This window comes from Polyodon spathula, chromosome 51, assembly GCF_017654505.1.
Source record: "Polyodon spathula isolate WHYD16114869_AA chromosome 51, ASM1765450v1, whole genome shotgun sequence".
Taxonomy (NCBI): domain Eukaryota; kingdom Metazoa; phylum Chordata; class Actinopteri; order Acipenseriformes; family Polyodontidae; genus Polyodon; species Polyodon spathula.
The window spans coordinates 1,618,516-1,635,192 of NC_054584.1; the positions used below are offsets into that span (position 1 = coordinate 1,618,516).

General features: G+C 40.4%; 2 protein-coding genes across 2 annotated transcripts; one reads left to right on the top strand and one right to left on the bottom strand.

Annotated features, from left to right (window-relative positions):
* The first annotated feature begins 328 nt into the window (after positions 1-328).
* s100v2 (S100 calcium binding protein V2) lies at positions 329-4,447 on the top strand. The gene is made up of 3 exons (XM_041239105.1): positions 329-818; positions 2,748-2,879; positions 4,184-4,447. The coding sequence occupies exons 1-3, from the start codon at positions 807-809 to the stop codon at positions 4,355-4,357; spliced, it is 318 nt and encodes a 105-aa protein (XP_041095039.1). The 5' UTR covers positions 329-806; the 3' UTR covers positions 4,358-4,447.
* Positions 4,448-6,786: 2,339 nt separating this feature from the next.
* On the bottom strand, positions 6,787-9,235 carry LOC121307016 (actin-85C-like). The gene has a single exon (XM_041239088.1). The coding sequence runs from the start codon at positions 8,041-8,043 to the stop codon at positions 6,907-6,909; it is 1,137 nt and encodes a 378-aa protein (XP_041095022.1). The 5' UTR covers positions 8,044-9,235; the 3' UTR covers positions 6,787-6,906.
* Positions 9,236-16,677: the final 7,442 nt, after the last annotated feature.

Genomic DNA, 16,677 nt, shown 5'->3' on the forward strand with positions numbered 1-16,677 from the left:
CGGGACCAGCTGCATGCTATGCAAATAAGTGATGTATGCAATTATCCAGTATGAAAATAAGTGGAGTCGACTTGAATGTGTGTATGTGTATGTGTATGTGTATGTATACACACACACATATGATTATGTAGGGCTATATAGCAAATGCGCAAAATCCCTAGACGGATTTATCTTTTAAAATGGTTATCAATTTGACTATAATACCGTCTGCAGCGAATTCACGTCTTGACCTTTAACTCGCAAGTATTTCTGGGGAAAATCGGTAGCATTTCCTGCCCAAATCGTATAACTCGGAAAAGCATGGAAACGCCACCCTTTTCACCAACTCGAGTTCCCCGATAAACCCGAGTTGGCTGCCCACGCAAATGAGGGATTGTTGACACAGTCGGCAGGTTTATACGTGCCCCTGTACCTTTAAGAGCCCACTCCAAAACGAAAATGCTTTTAACCCATTTTAAACAGTTCAGATGTCCTTGGGTTAGTCAAAAACAGTTGTTGGGTTTTGTTTTGTTTGTTCCAAAACTTAAGAAGTAGTGTTTTGCAGGCCTGTATTTATAATAAAAAGATCAGAGAAAAGACGATGTTTTCAGTTCCTGCGCTTTCAGCTTAGCTGGTTCTGCCTCTTCAAACAGCCAAAAAAAAAAAAAAAAAAAGTATTTTTGCACAATCGGGAGTGAGTGGGCGGGCAGTGGATTGGAAAGAAGGAAAGGTGCCAGGAACTGGATAGGGCGAAGCATTCAGACAGCGAAAAGAAGTTTACAGTTTACCACGACACAAAAGTACGATTGCACTGCAAACATTCCCGAATGGCGGAAAAGGTAAGGCTGGAACTATCTGTATATTGTTTTCACTTCGGCGATTTTGATTGAAGTATTACAGCGCTACAGCAATGCAAATACTGCCCAAGCGAAAGATCTCTTTTGAAGTTTTGAGGAGAGCTCGTATTTACCAATGTGATTGTTTTTTTGTTCAAATTGGTGAAGTTCAACCAAACTAGTTCCGACTACATTCCCGGCGAGGATGGTACTTTGCTGCGGTAGCATGCTGGGCGTCAGTATGTACTTGACTACGTTTTTGTTTTAAAAAAAAACAAAAAAAACAGCATTCAGTATTTAATTGACTGGTACAGAAGAAGCCTGGTTAATGTTACAGCATAGCAAAAACAGCAATGCTAATAGAATATGCGAATCCGCCTAAAAACAGAATTGTGTAAGATTTACAGTAGAAGAAATGTAAAGTGAAATGCAGAGATGCCTATAGCATATTCCCAATATAATTCATCTTGGATCATACAGACATGCTCAGTGTACAATGCATTTGTTTTTAAAGGGGAGAATGATCCTGTTCTCATAATTATGTCAATATATTTAAAACTGTACTGAATATAGGAAATGGTAAAGAAGCAGGTTTATTTTTATTATGATAAATATAATTGCGTTAATGTCTCTTTGGCACTTCATAGGGATACAATATTACTGCAAGAGAGGCACAGTATGAGTTGGTTGCCAGTGTGTGTTACTGTTATCAACGTTTCCTATTGAAGGATTTCGAAAGAGAGTTTCAGCTTTTAACCTCCCTTCTGTTCGGAGGTCCCGTTGTTTCATACCTCAGACGTGACGGCCCTAGTCCTAATGCCTGCTGCATCAGGAGTGAATCTACTGTAGCAGACAGTGAATATCTCCCCTATTGTGAATGGAAGAGCTTGAATGAGTCAGCTTGTGAGCAGATTCCAGACCTCTCTCTCTCTCATGTCCCCGCTGCTAATTTAGATTACAAGCACGGGGAATCAATCAGTTCTTTATTACATGGTGGTAACAGAAGACTGGACTGCTTTCAGTTGAGAGAGACAAGTCAAACAAAGGCTTTTTATGTGAAGTGATGAATATGCTCCATTACATGTCAGACACTTCTGATATGTTGTACAGTCTGATGTCATATAATGTGTCATAAAATGTCTTTATAATGTGTGCCAATCCATTACTGTCTGCACTGCGGATCCACAGCGAGGCCACCAGACCTATAGTGCCGGAGGACAACACAGATCTGAATGGCTTCACTGCAGAACCACAGGTGCCCTATCGGCCACAGGGGGCACTGGTGTGTGGTCAACCGTGGATTCCCCTAACGACCTAAGCCCTCCCTACCCGAGTGGTTCTCGGCAAATTGTGCGCCGCCCCCTAGGGTTTCTTTGAAGTGCACGCAGGTGTGATTTCCGCAATGGTTTCTTTGAAGAGCACGCAGGTGTGATTTCTGCAATGGTTTCTTTGAAGAGCACGCAGGTGTGATTTCTGCAATGGTTTCTTTGAAGAGCACGCAGGTGTGATTTCTGCAGTGGTTTCTTTGAAGAGCACGCAGGTGTGATTTCTGCAGTGGTTTCTTTGAAGAGCACGCAGGTGTGATTTCTGCAATGGTTTCTTTGAAGAGCACGCAGGTATGATTTCTGCAATGGTTTCTTTGAAGAGCACGCAGGTGTGATTTCTGCAGTGGTTTCTTTGAAGAGCACGCAGGTGTGATTTCTGCAATGGTTTCTTTGAAGAGCACGCAGGTGTGATTTCTGCAGTGGTTTCTTTGAAGAGCACGCAGGTGTGATTTCTGCAATGGTTTCTTTGAAGAGCACGCAGGTGTGATTTCTGCAGTGGTTTCTTTGAAGAGCACGCAGGTATGATTTCTGCAATGGTTTCTTTGAAGAGCACGCAGGTGTGATTTCTGCAATGGTTTCTTTGCTTTCATCATGTTTTCTTTTCCAGAAATGCACAGAGGTGGAGAGTGCCATCGACACGCTGGTCACTGAGTTTCATAAAGCAGCCAACGACGGAGCCACCATGAGCAGCGCTGGACTCGCTAACCTGGTCTCCAGCCAGCTTTCCAACCGAGTCAAGGTGAGCGGACACAGGTACATCGTACAAGACGGGCGTCTAGGATTCACACTTTAACATGCTGTGTTCTGAAGCTGAGGAAGGTAAGGGCTGAACTGAGGCTACACAGTGAGGCGATGCCATGACTGGTGACAGCTAGACTGCTATATGAAAAGCTCCAGGATGACTTCTAAAAAGCATTACAATAAAAACTAAAAGCTCGACATGGTATTGTGAGGTAACACACACACTGCCATGTGGAGCTGGCTGTTCTCAAAGTCACTTAGTAGCTTATTGATCCCAGAATCTCATCAAGCAGCTTCTTGAAGGATCCCAGGGTGTCGGCTTCAACAACATTACTGGGGAGTTGGTTCCAGACCCTCACAATTCTCTGTGTAAAAAAAGTGCCTCCTATTTTCTGTTCTGAATGCCTCTTTATCTAATCTCAATTTGTGACCCCTGGTCCTTGTTTCTTTTTTCAGTCTCCTGGGTCGACATTGTCAATACCTTTCAGAATTCTGAATGCGTGAATCAGATCGCCGCGTCATCTTCTCTGTTAAGGACTGAATAGATTCAGTTGTTTTCGCCTGTCTGCATATGACATGCCTTTTAAACCCGGAATAGTCTGGTCGCTCTTCTTTGCACTCTTTCTAGAGCAGCAATATCCTTTTTTGTATCGAGGTGACCAGAATTTAACACAGTATTCTAGATGAGGTCTTACTAATGCATTGTACAGTTTTAACATTACTCCCCTTGATTTAAATTCAGCACTTTTCACAATGTAGCCGAGCATCTTGTTGGCCTTTTTTATAGCTTCCCAACATTGTCTAGTTGAAGACATTTCTGAGTCAACATAAACCCCTATATCTTTTTCTCCCATATGGTATTTATAGTGGACATTTGTATTGGCTGCGTACAGTACCTTACACTTTTCTATATTAAATGTATGTGGCAGGAAACTAGAACTAAAGGGCACCTCCTGAACTCAGAGCCTCTTTACCATACTTACCAGAATAGAAACAGGAAAAAAAAACTATATCTGAAAATCAGCAGTAAGCACATCCATTTATACCGGTCTCCTAGGTGTGGTTTTGAAAGAACCGCTGCTTGACCCCAAAGACACAGCTGTTAAAGTGACCTAGGAAGTGAAGCAGAAGTGCATTTCCCTCAAAGGCAAGCACACTGAGAACTTGTTTTCCCTGGTGTAGGACCAGATGGGTTAAACTGAACACACAATAATGTGCTTCTTTCAAAACTGCACACAGTGAACGAAAGTGCAAGGCTTATAAAATCAGCTGCAACCACTTACCTTTCCCTGCTCTGGACAGAACTCGGGAGACCCGGCAGGCATGGCTGCCCTGATGAAGCAGCTGAACATCAAGGACAGCGAAGGGATCACGTTCCAAGAGTTCTGGGGGCTGATCAAACAGCTGGCCACTGCGGAGCACGAGCAGAGCTACAAGCAGAAGAAACTGGTGGAGTGCAGATGCAGGCTGGTCTGAGCCTTCAGCACCTGCACCCTGCCCCCTATCCACACACCTGCACCCTGCCCCCTTTCCACACACCTGCAACCTGCCCCCTATCCACACACCTGCAACCTGCCCCCTATCCACACACCTGCAACCTGCCCCCTATCCACACTCCTGCACCCTGCCCCCTATCCACACTCCTGCACCCTGCCCCCTATCCACACACCTGCACCCTGTTCTTCACCCGCCAGCAACAGTACAAGGTTTATATTTAAAAGGAGGAAAGGGAATTTAAGGGGAAAATCAGTAAAACTGAACCAGGGCTCTCTAATGCAGTTTGGGGTGTATCCTCAAGCACCACCCACGAATGGCTTTCATGCTTTAGCTAACTTTTATAATAACTTTTTAAAAGTTTGCTTTGCATATTAATACAGGTACTGCAATACAGTATGCTATTCTTTTGACTAAATTATAACAAATAATCCAATCTTTCTGGTTTTAGAACAATGATTGCAGACCAGAGAATGTCTGCCTTAACAAATACGGGACTTTGTTGTTGAAAACGAGCTCCCCATTACAAGTGCAAGCAGAATGTTTAGAATGCATCCTCCAGTGTCGACTGGAAACAAAGGCAAGTTTTAAAATCACTTTCCTTAACTTTATATTAGCTTCTATGTTATCACTGCCCCCTTATCATTGTGGAGTTGAACTTTTCACTTCTTGTATGTTTTTATCAAAATCCTGTGAAGCTCCATATACTGTCCACCATGTCTAAGGGTGCAGGGAAAAGCTTGATTGAAGCTAATTAAGGACCGGGCAGGTTTTTTTTTTTTTTTTTTTTTTTTTTTTTTTTTAAATTTTGATAAAACAAACATAATAAGAAACAGGATTTATAAAGTTGTTGAAAACCTGTGGAAACTTAACCTACAATAAAATGCACTGTGTTTTGTTTATAACAGAGTCTTTTTTTCTTCATTCTTATTGCAGACTCTCCAGTGCTGTGCTGTTTTGGTCTGATGTTATATTATAGGTTATAGTGTGTGAGCAGGCTGGTCCAGGTTATATTATAGTGTGTGAGCAGGCTGGTCCCAGGTTATATTATAGTGTGTTTATATTATAGTGTGTGAGCAGGCTGGTCCCAGGTTATATTATACTTGAGCAGGCTGGTCCAGGTTATATTATAGTGTGTGAGCAGGCTGGTCCATGTTATATTATAGTGTGTGAGCAGGCTGGTCCCAGGTTATATTATAGTGTGTGAGCAGGCTGGTCCCAGGTTATATTATAGTGTGTGAGCAGGCTGGTCCCAGGTTATATTATAGTGTGTGAGCAGGCTGGTCCAGGTTATATTATAGTGTGTGAGCAGGCTGGTCCCAGGTTATATTATAGTGTGTGAGCAGGCTGGTCCAGGTTATATTATAGTGTGTGAGCAGGCTGGTCCAGGTTATATTATAGTGTGTGAGCAGGCTGGTCCCAGGTTATATTATAGTGTGTGAGCAGGCTGGTCCCAGGTTATATTATAGTGTGTGAGCATGCTGGTCCCAGGTTGTATTATAGACTGATTATAGGTTATATTAAGACTGATTTGTGGTCAAAGTTTTGCTGAATTTTCAGAAGACTTTTATCAAAGCTAAGCTCAATCATTCCAACAGTGTGAAAGTAACAGCATCCTGTGGGAGCTAGAGCAAGCTTAGACAACCCATTCAACGATGCGTTTGTCTCAATGACACTGATCTGCTTCAGATTAAGGCAGGATTGTTGTTTTTTTCTCCCGTCTAAGTGTTTTGGTCTTTTTTGTTGTACATCATGAGTTGGATCTGATATGATCAAAACAAAGGTCAGTGAAACAAGCAAGATCAAATCATATTAAATGAAGTCAGTGGTGATTCGTAATAAAACATTCGCTGTAAGAATGTACCCATCTATTATGAATTTAAAGCTCGCACAATGCATACAAAATACAGGAATCGAGCATTATTGTTGTAACCTACGAAAAAGATAGGAAAGATAATTATTTAACAACCAAACAGGAAAATGCATGACGTTTAAAATATCAATTCTGTTATTCTTTAGTTTAATGAAGCTCAATATTTTACATTAGTATACATATGTGTTCACTCTCGTTGTTTCCTTAAAGCATAAATAGATCAAACAAACATGACAAATATGCTGGTTTTCTGTGAACAGCTTTCTCTGTGTCCTGGTTTGTATTGTATTTGTATTGTGAGTTTGTATATGCTTGTGAAGTCCTGCATAATCCTAAGCATAACATTTGTGTTGTATTTGGTTGTGTTGTATTTGTTAGTACATTCTAATTTTGTTTTTATGATGTAACGGATAAAACAAATACAGCTGTGGCCAAAAGTATTGCATCACCCTATAGAATGAACTAGTTTTGCTTCATAAAGTCGCATAAAACCTGCTGAATAATGTTATTACGTTCACATATTGAATTACACACCACTTTGTAGTTTCCCATTTATAGGCACAGAATCACACACAGTTGATGTCAGTTTGAGAGACTCTTTTTAGTAGTTGTAGCTCTGAAACACCTGTTTCCTAACCCAAATTCTATCAGTCCCTTTTCAATAGCATTTTCGATGGACCACGGTGGGTCCAAACTCCTTGTAATCCATGGCCGTTATCCACATCTGTTTGAAGGCGGTGAGGCAGGAAATAAACGAGGCCCCAGTCCACGCTATATATTTTCTCTCCAGAGGTGCAATTACCTTCGTGGATAGCTCAGACGGGATCTGCTCCCTAATCTCCTTCAGCATCCGCTCCTCCAGCCCTGGAAACAGCGTGGATCCGCCACACAGCAGCACGTTGGAGAAGAGGTTGTTGCGCACGTCGCTGTCACATTTCAGAACGCTGTTGAAAGTCATCTTGTGCAGCCCGGGAGCTTCCACTCGGACCAAGGCAGGAAGGAAAAGCGCTTCAGGGGCTTTGAAAAGCTGGTCGGTGATCGTGATCGCGTTCCCGTCGGGCAGCCTGTACTCTCTTTGGTTCTCCTTGGGGTTTTTTTTAAGCTCTGTCGTGAGATCGGCGGCGACGTAGCACAGTTTCTCCTTGATGTCCTTCACGATTTCTTGCTTCTCGCTGCTCCCAACAGAATGGCCACTCTCCAGGAGGAGCCTCATTAAATACTCTGTTATGTCCCTCCCCGCGAGGCCCAGCCTGGACACAGCATGTGGTAAGTAGTATCCCTCATATATGGGAACGGTATGGGTTACACCGTCCCCACTGTCTATTACCAGCCCTGTGGTGCGCCCCGAAGCATACAGGGCCAGCACAGCCTGCACTGACACATACATAGCAGGGACCTTGAAGCTCTCGAACATAATCTCGGTCATCATCTCTCTGTTGCTCTGAGGGTTCAAGGGTGCTTCGCTTAGAAGCACGGGTCTCTCACTTGGTTTCATCTTTAGCTCGCATTCATAAGCATGCCTCCAGATTTTCTCCATATCGTCCCAGCAAGTGACAAAGCCCTGCTCCACTGGACACTTCAGGGTCAGAAGACCTCGTTTGGCCTGGGCTTTGTCCCCGATGTAGCAGTCCTCCTTGTGGCCGGCCCCAAGTTTGGTCACTTTGGCTTTGGAGTGACCGACTATAGATGTGATGACCGCTCTAGGAACACTGTCACCCCCTACCCCACATTTACAAAGCCCTGAACCGTTGTCAAAGATAACGGCTGGGATTTCCAACATTTTGGGGTCAAACATGGCTTTTCAGGTTCTTCAAAAATTCCTCTCCGAAAAGAAAGATTTGCAAGAGTACTTTTTTTGCTTGATGTTATGGGCAGAAAAAAAAAAAAAAAACGGTGGTGGCCATGGTAACCAATTTACATTGTGACACACTGATGAGTCATGAGTTGGTCGGAATGATGTGAAAATTGTGGGATGTTGTTAAAAATCAATACGGGTTGGCCCTGGCATTTCTTATGTACTTGTAACCTACGTCACACCGTATAATACACAGCATCACACACATTACCACAGAGCCCAAGTTATTTTCAAATAAGTCAATGCATTGATCCCATAAAGTGAAATAAACATTACTATAAATTGTGGATGTCACATGCAATGTAATGCATTGTCGATTGATTCTCTTATAAACCAATCGATTATTGCTTCCAAATTGTCGCATTAACAACGCCCTGCAGCATTAAGACGCACAATTACAATTCTCTCGCCTGTCTCAATTATAGCTGTATCATCCGTTATTAGTTTCGAGGGATTGATTTTAAATCATAAAACGCAGCATTTTCCAAGGTTACACAGCAATGGAAAACTTTTTAGAATTGTACCAGGGGTGGGCATCTTTGTTTTCCTTTTTTTTTTAATTGCTGTATTCGTGTGTTTAAAAATCAAAATAAACAGAGTAATTATACAGGCAGAGGCGATGACAGCATCAGCTCTCCGAGTTAGAACATAAAGCTAAAAAGCAATGCATTCTTCTATGCTGACAAAACTCCGATACGGGACTTATTTACTTGCGAAAGGAATACGATTTAATCGTCCTTAATGTAAGTATAAGCATTATCCGTTGTAAAATGCGCAGACACGCTTTCTCATTATCGTTGATTGGTACTGGAAAACTGCGCAGCGCCATCAAGGCAGGAAATGTCATCATAAGTGATACCTGTCGCCTTGAAACGTGTTAAAAAGAACATTTGCAAAAACTTAAAGGGATGTCCAGTAATTCCAACCCCGACATTTGCCTCTTTCGCTGAAGGACAAACATGTGTTTTTATCAATGTGTTTAGCTGTGATAAAGTATACTGATTATAAAATACCTTATATAGCTATCACACGTGTGTGGCATTAATCATACATGTGAATACTCCACTGTGTTTTCTTAAACTTTGCAGGATAAAATATACTTCTTCTATAATACATTTAACACAGAAATAAAAATAAGGCATCACCAAATTAAAAAGAGATATAACCTGGATCTAATGATACGAGGACGTGGTGTGTGTATATATATATATATATTATATATATATATATATATATATATATATATATATATATATATATATATATATATATATATATATATATATATAAATTAAATTGGCACCAGGAGACCTGAAACTATTGTATTTCATAAAAGCTCAAACACACATAAAATTTAGATTTAAAGAAATAAAAGAAAGTTCAAATTTGAAAATAGCTAGTTCAGAAATTAATTTGTATTATTCACCGTACGTTTCGCAGAGGGCACCTGCGGTGAACTGAAAGTGAATATAGACTTATTTCTATAGAAAACATGTTTCAAAATACTTGTGTTTTACAGCCGCTGTTATTGCTGTGATTGGCACAGTGTTCAGACCACGACTTGCGTTGATTTCTGCTATTGTCTCCTATAGCTAGCTACACACAAAGCAAAGCCGTTTGCACACAGATATCCAGATATCTTGGATAAAGAGAACAATTCCAGCACAATACAGTGGGACCTGTGTGAGGCGTTATTGTCAGGCTACATTAGTCTAACTTCTTCACACAGCAAGAGTGATGATCCACACGAGGATAGCTGCCAGTTCGTTTTGAAGCACTCGCAATTCTCTGTGATTGGTTGCAGAGATGACGTTAACTGTTCAGTAATTCTCTAGATTTGCAGGGCGCTATCCGGACGCTTTTTCATGTACTGTCCGGTCATCCTTCTCTAGTCGCATCGCATATTTTAATAAGTTAGATATGGTACAGTATCACATTCAGTCAATCAACAGTACGTCTTTTTCTTTTTTTTTTTAAATCAGTGTTTCATATTTTATCCTGGTTATTGTAACGCCTGTATTACTCTAAACTTAATTTACATTGCTGGACTTTTACTAAACTGTTTCATTTGTTTTAATTGTAATGCCAGCGATTAGCTAAACTTTTCAAAACACCTTTATTTGTAGACTGGACTACATCGTTAGTGGACGACTCTAAATATGATTCTCACAGCTGTGCTGGACATTTGGTTCTCTGAACTGTTGTAATATAATTCTTTGTTTATTTTTCTGCTTATTTTAATGTCAGCAATGAGCCAGGTGATGTCTATAAACATTATATGACAGGTTTGAAGTGTCTTCGGGTGCTTCATTTGCTATTTTTGATACTCGCAACACGGTGTGTGTTATTTTCTGTCCTTCAGTGTGGTGATGTTCCATGCGGTCACAGCAGAGGGGTCACTGATGAAAACTTGCACAACAAAACTCAGACCGCAGACACTTCAAACAGAACACTTGTTCTCAGATCACAACGTACCGGCCTATACTTCCTGCAGGCTTGGGAGTGGCCAGTATAACAGCCAGCCACAACCCCGCAAACACCACAGAGCTTCGGGGTAGGTGGGAAATGTGTTTCAGCGAACAAAAAGAAATGACCGCAAGCATTTCTAACACGGCGTGAGATCGATGCCTCGTTTACAAGGGGTCGTGGAAACAATAAAGAACAAATAGAAAGCAAATACAATAGAAGCAACACAATACAAACATGTGTGGTTTAAAACTTAGTCAGCAGCATACATCTGTCTAGAACCGAGTTAGTAGGGCAGGTCTGTTTTCTAATGTGGACTGAAGGTAAAGCTAGAACGTTCTTCTAAGCAATTCCCACTCAGAGAAAGACAAATGATCAAATTCCATCTTCAAACTATGATGGAAAGAACAAGTTGATAAGCAACAGTGTTATCCTCCCAAGAGTGCAGGAACCATTGGGATAGCCGAATGAACAGAATCTAGAGGGCGAGGCTGTAACTAACGCTAGTCCTTTTCACCAGAGCACTCAGGTAACACGGTTCCGGAAACCTGGACTATGAAACTGTCCCAATGAAAAAGCCTCCGATTTGCAAGGCATATAAATCAATTGATCTACTCACTTTTTACAACCAGGTTGGATCCGGTGCCAAAATACACGACTGGCCCGTTCACAATAGCACAATAGTAGGTCCCCGAATCGTTGGCTTGCAGGTTGCTCATGGTGAAATTGCATATCGTCTCTTCTCCAGCGCTGCCGTGGCTTGTCAGACTCTGGTTCGTGTATGCAGTCAGTACAGATGTCTCCGACTGGAATCTGAGCCACATCACCGTGTAGCAGAACCGCGTCCCAAGTCCCCGAGATCGCAGGACATTTAATAATAATAATAATAATAATAATAATAATAATAATAATAATAATTTCCATTACATGAGTGTAGATGTTAAAACTTCATACTGATTTGAACTCGGCTCTCGTCAAGACAAGCTTCAACTAAAACGTAGCTTTACAGTAAACTAATGTGATCTGACGACAAAAATCACTATTTCGCGACTTGAGCTTTGACAAATGATCAAATAACGAAATGAAAGGTTATTTGGGGCTTTGAGCAATTTATTCTGATCAAATTGCGAAATGGAAAATGTCAGACAAGCAAAGAGCGAAACGCAAACGAAGAAACAGCACCCATAGAAAAAAATGCCTTTCTCTTCGTACAGCAGCGGTAGCTGCTTCTGGGGCTATGCAAGGCTTCATTTTTGTCAAGCAAAGAAGCGCTTCTGCAGCATAAGGGCGTTCAGTGCCACAGAAGCAAGCCTTGCAAAAACAAATCCTGTGATTTGTATCTTAAAACAAATTAAAAACATTTGAGGTGTTTTTTTTTTCTTCCGTTATTGTTAAAAAGGCAATCTCCATCGTTTTGCTCAGGCGCGCCAGTGTCTGGTGCAGATCGGGTCTGCATACCTGTTTTCCAAAAACTGCTAGTTCGATTTATGAGAATATTAAACGTTTAATAAGCATCTTTTTTGTTTATTTTTTTATTGTGTATTTTTTTCCCTCTAAAACTGTATTTTCTAAATAACAAGCCGAGAGCATTACGCACATTATTTCAAACTCCTTTGAAGTTTAATGTTTGAGGTCACTATCCTCATAAGTTGCTGACCACGCTCCCTTGCAATGAGGCCACGTTCAATGGGATAGATTCCTTTATAAGTAATAAACACAGAAAATAACGAATCAATGACGTGTATCTTATACAAACAATTTACCTCTTTTATGTTCATTCAATTAAAAAAATATATTAAAACGTTAGCATTTCACTTTTTAAAGTGTAGGGCGATGTGTTTGTGCAGCGCCTCTCAGTTACTCGGCACAATGTCTCTGTTCTTATTGCCCACACAAACCGCAGGTGGACAGGATGGCGTGTAATGGAAAATAAGTCTTGTTGCATTTCAACAACAGCAGGCAGTTCAGTCTTGACCAGCACAATCACGGCCAACAGCAGTGATAATAATAATATAATATTGTCATGTTTCATTTTATTTTGTGTTTGATCTCCTTTTCTTACAGAACACGGCTGCGTTAATTATTATTATTATTATTATTATTATTATTATTATTATTATTATTATTATTATTATTATTATTATTCATTGATTATAAAACACTCTTATACAGGGTGACACAGTTGTTAAAAATATCAGTATAAAGTATCACGTTATAAAATATCACATTACCGATAAGAACAGTTAAATAAGTAAAATCACTAGAAAATAAGATCAAATTCAAATAACAGTGCAGTAAACCATTACATTCAATAGCGACTTCGACTAAGAGCAGTTAAACTTTACAAATGTTAGCTTACACGAGTTAATTCTATTAAGAGCACCTAGTAAGTACGATAATAGATAATAAAGATTTCAAATCAGAGCAATTATTATAAAAAAAAAACTGAATATGATTACCTTTAAGAGTAGAATCAAGATACAGAAATAGTTCTAATTGAGAGGAGTAGGATGCGGCGAGGAGTGGAGCAGTGCAGTGCGCGTACAAGCCGATGCAAGTACCAAACGTTCAGCATCGCCCTATAGACTGCTTCAGAAAGTCGACTGAAATCTGCTTGTTACGTTATTATTGAATTAGATGGCGATTTGTAGTTTTCCAATCTAATTTGACATTTCGAACTCTAACTTGAAATACGGCAGTACTATCATTACTTCTAATAAACTGAGTATCATGTTGTTGTGTTTGTATTACATGATGTATATGTGTGTGTGTGTGTGTGTGTGTGTGTATATATATATATATATATATATATATATATATATATATATATATATGTGTGTGTGTGTGTGTGTGTGTGTGTGTGTGTGTGTGTGTGTGTGTGTGTATATGTATATATATATATCAGTCCTAAAACTCTAGGTGATGCAAATCCTTTGGCCCTAGCTTTGCATGCAATATATATTACCTGTTGGAATGAGAGAAGAGAGGAACCCAAAGGCGAGGAGCAGCATGCTGGCTGTGCTGCAGAGCAGTGAGGGCACGAGGCTTGTGTTTCCAGCGAGTCGGTGTCTCTGAGACGAGGCGTGGTTAAGAACTTCCTCTCGATACCGGGCTTATAAACAGCGGCTTTCACACGAACTGAAGAATAAGAACAAGGTACTTCGTTTCTCATTGTGGATTCCTGCAACGCAGTCTCCAGAAGCTGCATTTCTGAAACGAGGTGCCCCCTTAATAATAATAATAATAATAATAATAATAATAATAATAATAATAATAATAATAATAATAATAATAATAATAATAATAGATAGATAGATAGAAATTCTGCACAGACTTTGTGCTGTAGCTCAAGAGATCCTCTTTGCACAGCAACACGAGCGCGATGCCCGCCCGAACTCAGACCGCAGACACTTCAAACAGAACATTGTTCTCAGATCACATCATACCGGCCTATAGTTCATGTAGGTCAAGCAGGGGCTGACATAACAGCCAACCCACAACCCTGCAAACATCACAGAGCTTCAGGGCAGGCGGGGATTGCATTTCTGCGAAATGTTTTTTTTTCCTTTTTATATTCCAATCTTATTACATTGCATTAATTGTTTTATTTCTACAAACTGTTTTTTTTATTTTAGTTTTTTCTAATTTCACAATTAAAACAAAATGTTTTCTCTCATTCAATTTTGTATTTGACTGTTTTAATTTAATGGTTTAACTTTTCATTTCTCTCTCTCTCTCTCTCTCTCTCTCTCTCTCTCTCTCTCTCTCTCTCTCTCTCTCTCTCTCTCTCTCTCGCTCTCTGTTCTGAGTCACATGACCACATCACGTTCTCTCTGCTTTACAATGCACTCAACAGTGCGACAACGTATGTCTGAAATTTTAACAACAAACAAAAATTGATTATATCAGGCGTCTAGACTAACTCTAGTCAGCTAAAGTTACCGCTGCAATAGTGCGTTTTTTTAATAGGTATACTTAAAAATCATCCATATGAATGATCAGCCGTATTCAAGGATCAGATGGTGATTTGGCTTACACGAGACTTTTGTCTGGATTAGAGACGATATGCTTATTAATTAATAATAAAGTTCAACACCAAAAAATCGGAGGGAGATCGCCGAATGATGTAGGCTGCAGGTATTACGCGAACTTAGGCGTGGCCTGGATGAGATGGACAACCCTTCGCTATATATATATATATATATATATATATATATATATATATATATATATATATATATATATATATATATATATATATATATATTCTGTATGATTTCCATCTTTCACGATTTATTCAAATCAATAAAGGAAAGTTCAGATTATGTTTATTTATAATACAATGGCAATTCAGTACTTTTAATAAACACCAAACCTGTAAAATATAAACACATAATAATCTATTGAAGGACAGGGTACAGTAGACTGCCTGAATCTTCTGCCATACGTACAGGGATTTCTGTGCCCCAACATAGAAAGACATTACTGTTCAAAAAGTCCTTCAGAAAAGGTTGGGAGTCCTGTTTCTCTCTCTGGGTATTGTCTTAGAGGTGTTGGCTCTGGAGATCTCCCTTTTGTCTCAAGACGGACTGATGGGGCCTCACCTGCTGGTTCTGTGATGATACTTGGTTCTGATGAATCTGAGGGCTCGCCCTGAGCGATGGTGAGGTGTCGTCTCTTTCTTCGAGAGCTATGTCCCTGCATCCTGACACAGTATGAGTGGGGAGTATTGGCCTTTCCTTGTACTATCTTTTTTTGTTGAGAGTCCTGCACCCAGACGTGATCTCCAGGTTGCAAAATATTCAAAGTTTTCGCTCTACTGTGCCTGTCAAAGTCTTGCTTTTATCATAATTTCAACTGGTTCTCTATCTTCTGGAGGGTTCGTGAAATCAGGGGGAACTGTAGAGCGTAGTTTATTTCCTAGCAGTAATTCTGCTGGGCTGAATCCATTAGCGAGAGGAGTAGAGCGGTATGCAAAAAGTGCTCAGTATGCATCTCAGGTTTTCTTCAGGAGTTGTTTTACTGTTTGGACTGCATATTCTGCAGCTCCGTTGCTCTTGGGAAAAGGTGGGCTGGAGAGTAGTATATCCCAACTCGCTGTTGCTGAGTCCTGGCCACCAGCGAGAACTTTTGGCTCTTCCCCTGGATTTTGTAATTCCTTGGTGGTCCTCGTGTAGTTTGTCAAGGATCTCTTGTTGCATTGATGCAGGGATAACTAGGCTGGACCCTTCAGCAACAAACCTTATATAAAGCCACTAGATGGCACTGTTGTATTATGTAAGTATACGTTACAGTACTAAAAGTAAATAAAGGATGCTCCTGTTTGACTAGCAATGAGAATGGTGGGTCTGTGCTTGTCCTCCTTGACCTAACAACTGCTCTTGACACCATAGATCATGGCATTCTTCTTGACCGCCTTCAGAAGTATGCTGGGATCTCTGGAACCTATCTCTGCTGCTGCCTTCCCCCACTGTATGAAGCCTGTTTTGTGTATTATGGACTTGTATAATTGTTTGGTTTTCATAAAGGCTTCATTGGTATCACCCCTGCAAAATCTCTTTCTGAAAAGCATAGTCCTTGATTCTGAAGATGTGTGAGCCCACTCCCCATCTGGTACAGATGATAACGCTGTCTCAGTGCATGAGCGGCAGACAGAGGGAAGGTTTCCACCAGGGACACAAGAGAATTGCGCTCCACAGCCTTGTCTCCTCCCTGCTCCTGAATCGCCTACAGTGAAGTGTAGAAAAATCTATAGAGAACTCAACCCAAATAGTTTACATATGCCAATATGTATTATATACTGATGATTAGTGCATCATATAAACAGTTGAAATAATGACCACATGTTATTTTGATCTGTTTAGAGGTTGCTCTAAGCATCAGTAAAATGTACTACTGAAGGTTATTTGTATAATATTCAGGTTGTGCTCTTAATGGTTATTAAGGGTTATTCAATGGTTTTCTGTGTCTAATCATTGCTTGTTTTTTATTACTAGACAGCGAAACACGTACCAGGAGCTGTCGCTAAAGGCCAGCACAAAACTGGACAACACAGCACTGTTGTTCACCTCATAAATTGTGTTTCATCTCTTGCATGTCAGCACTCAC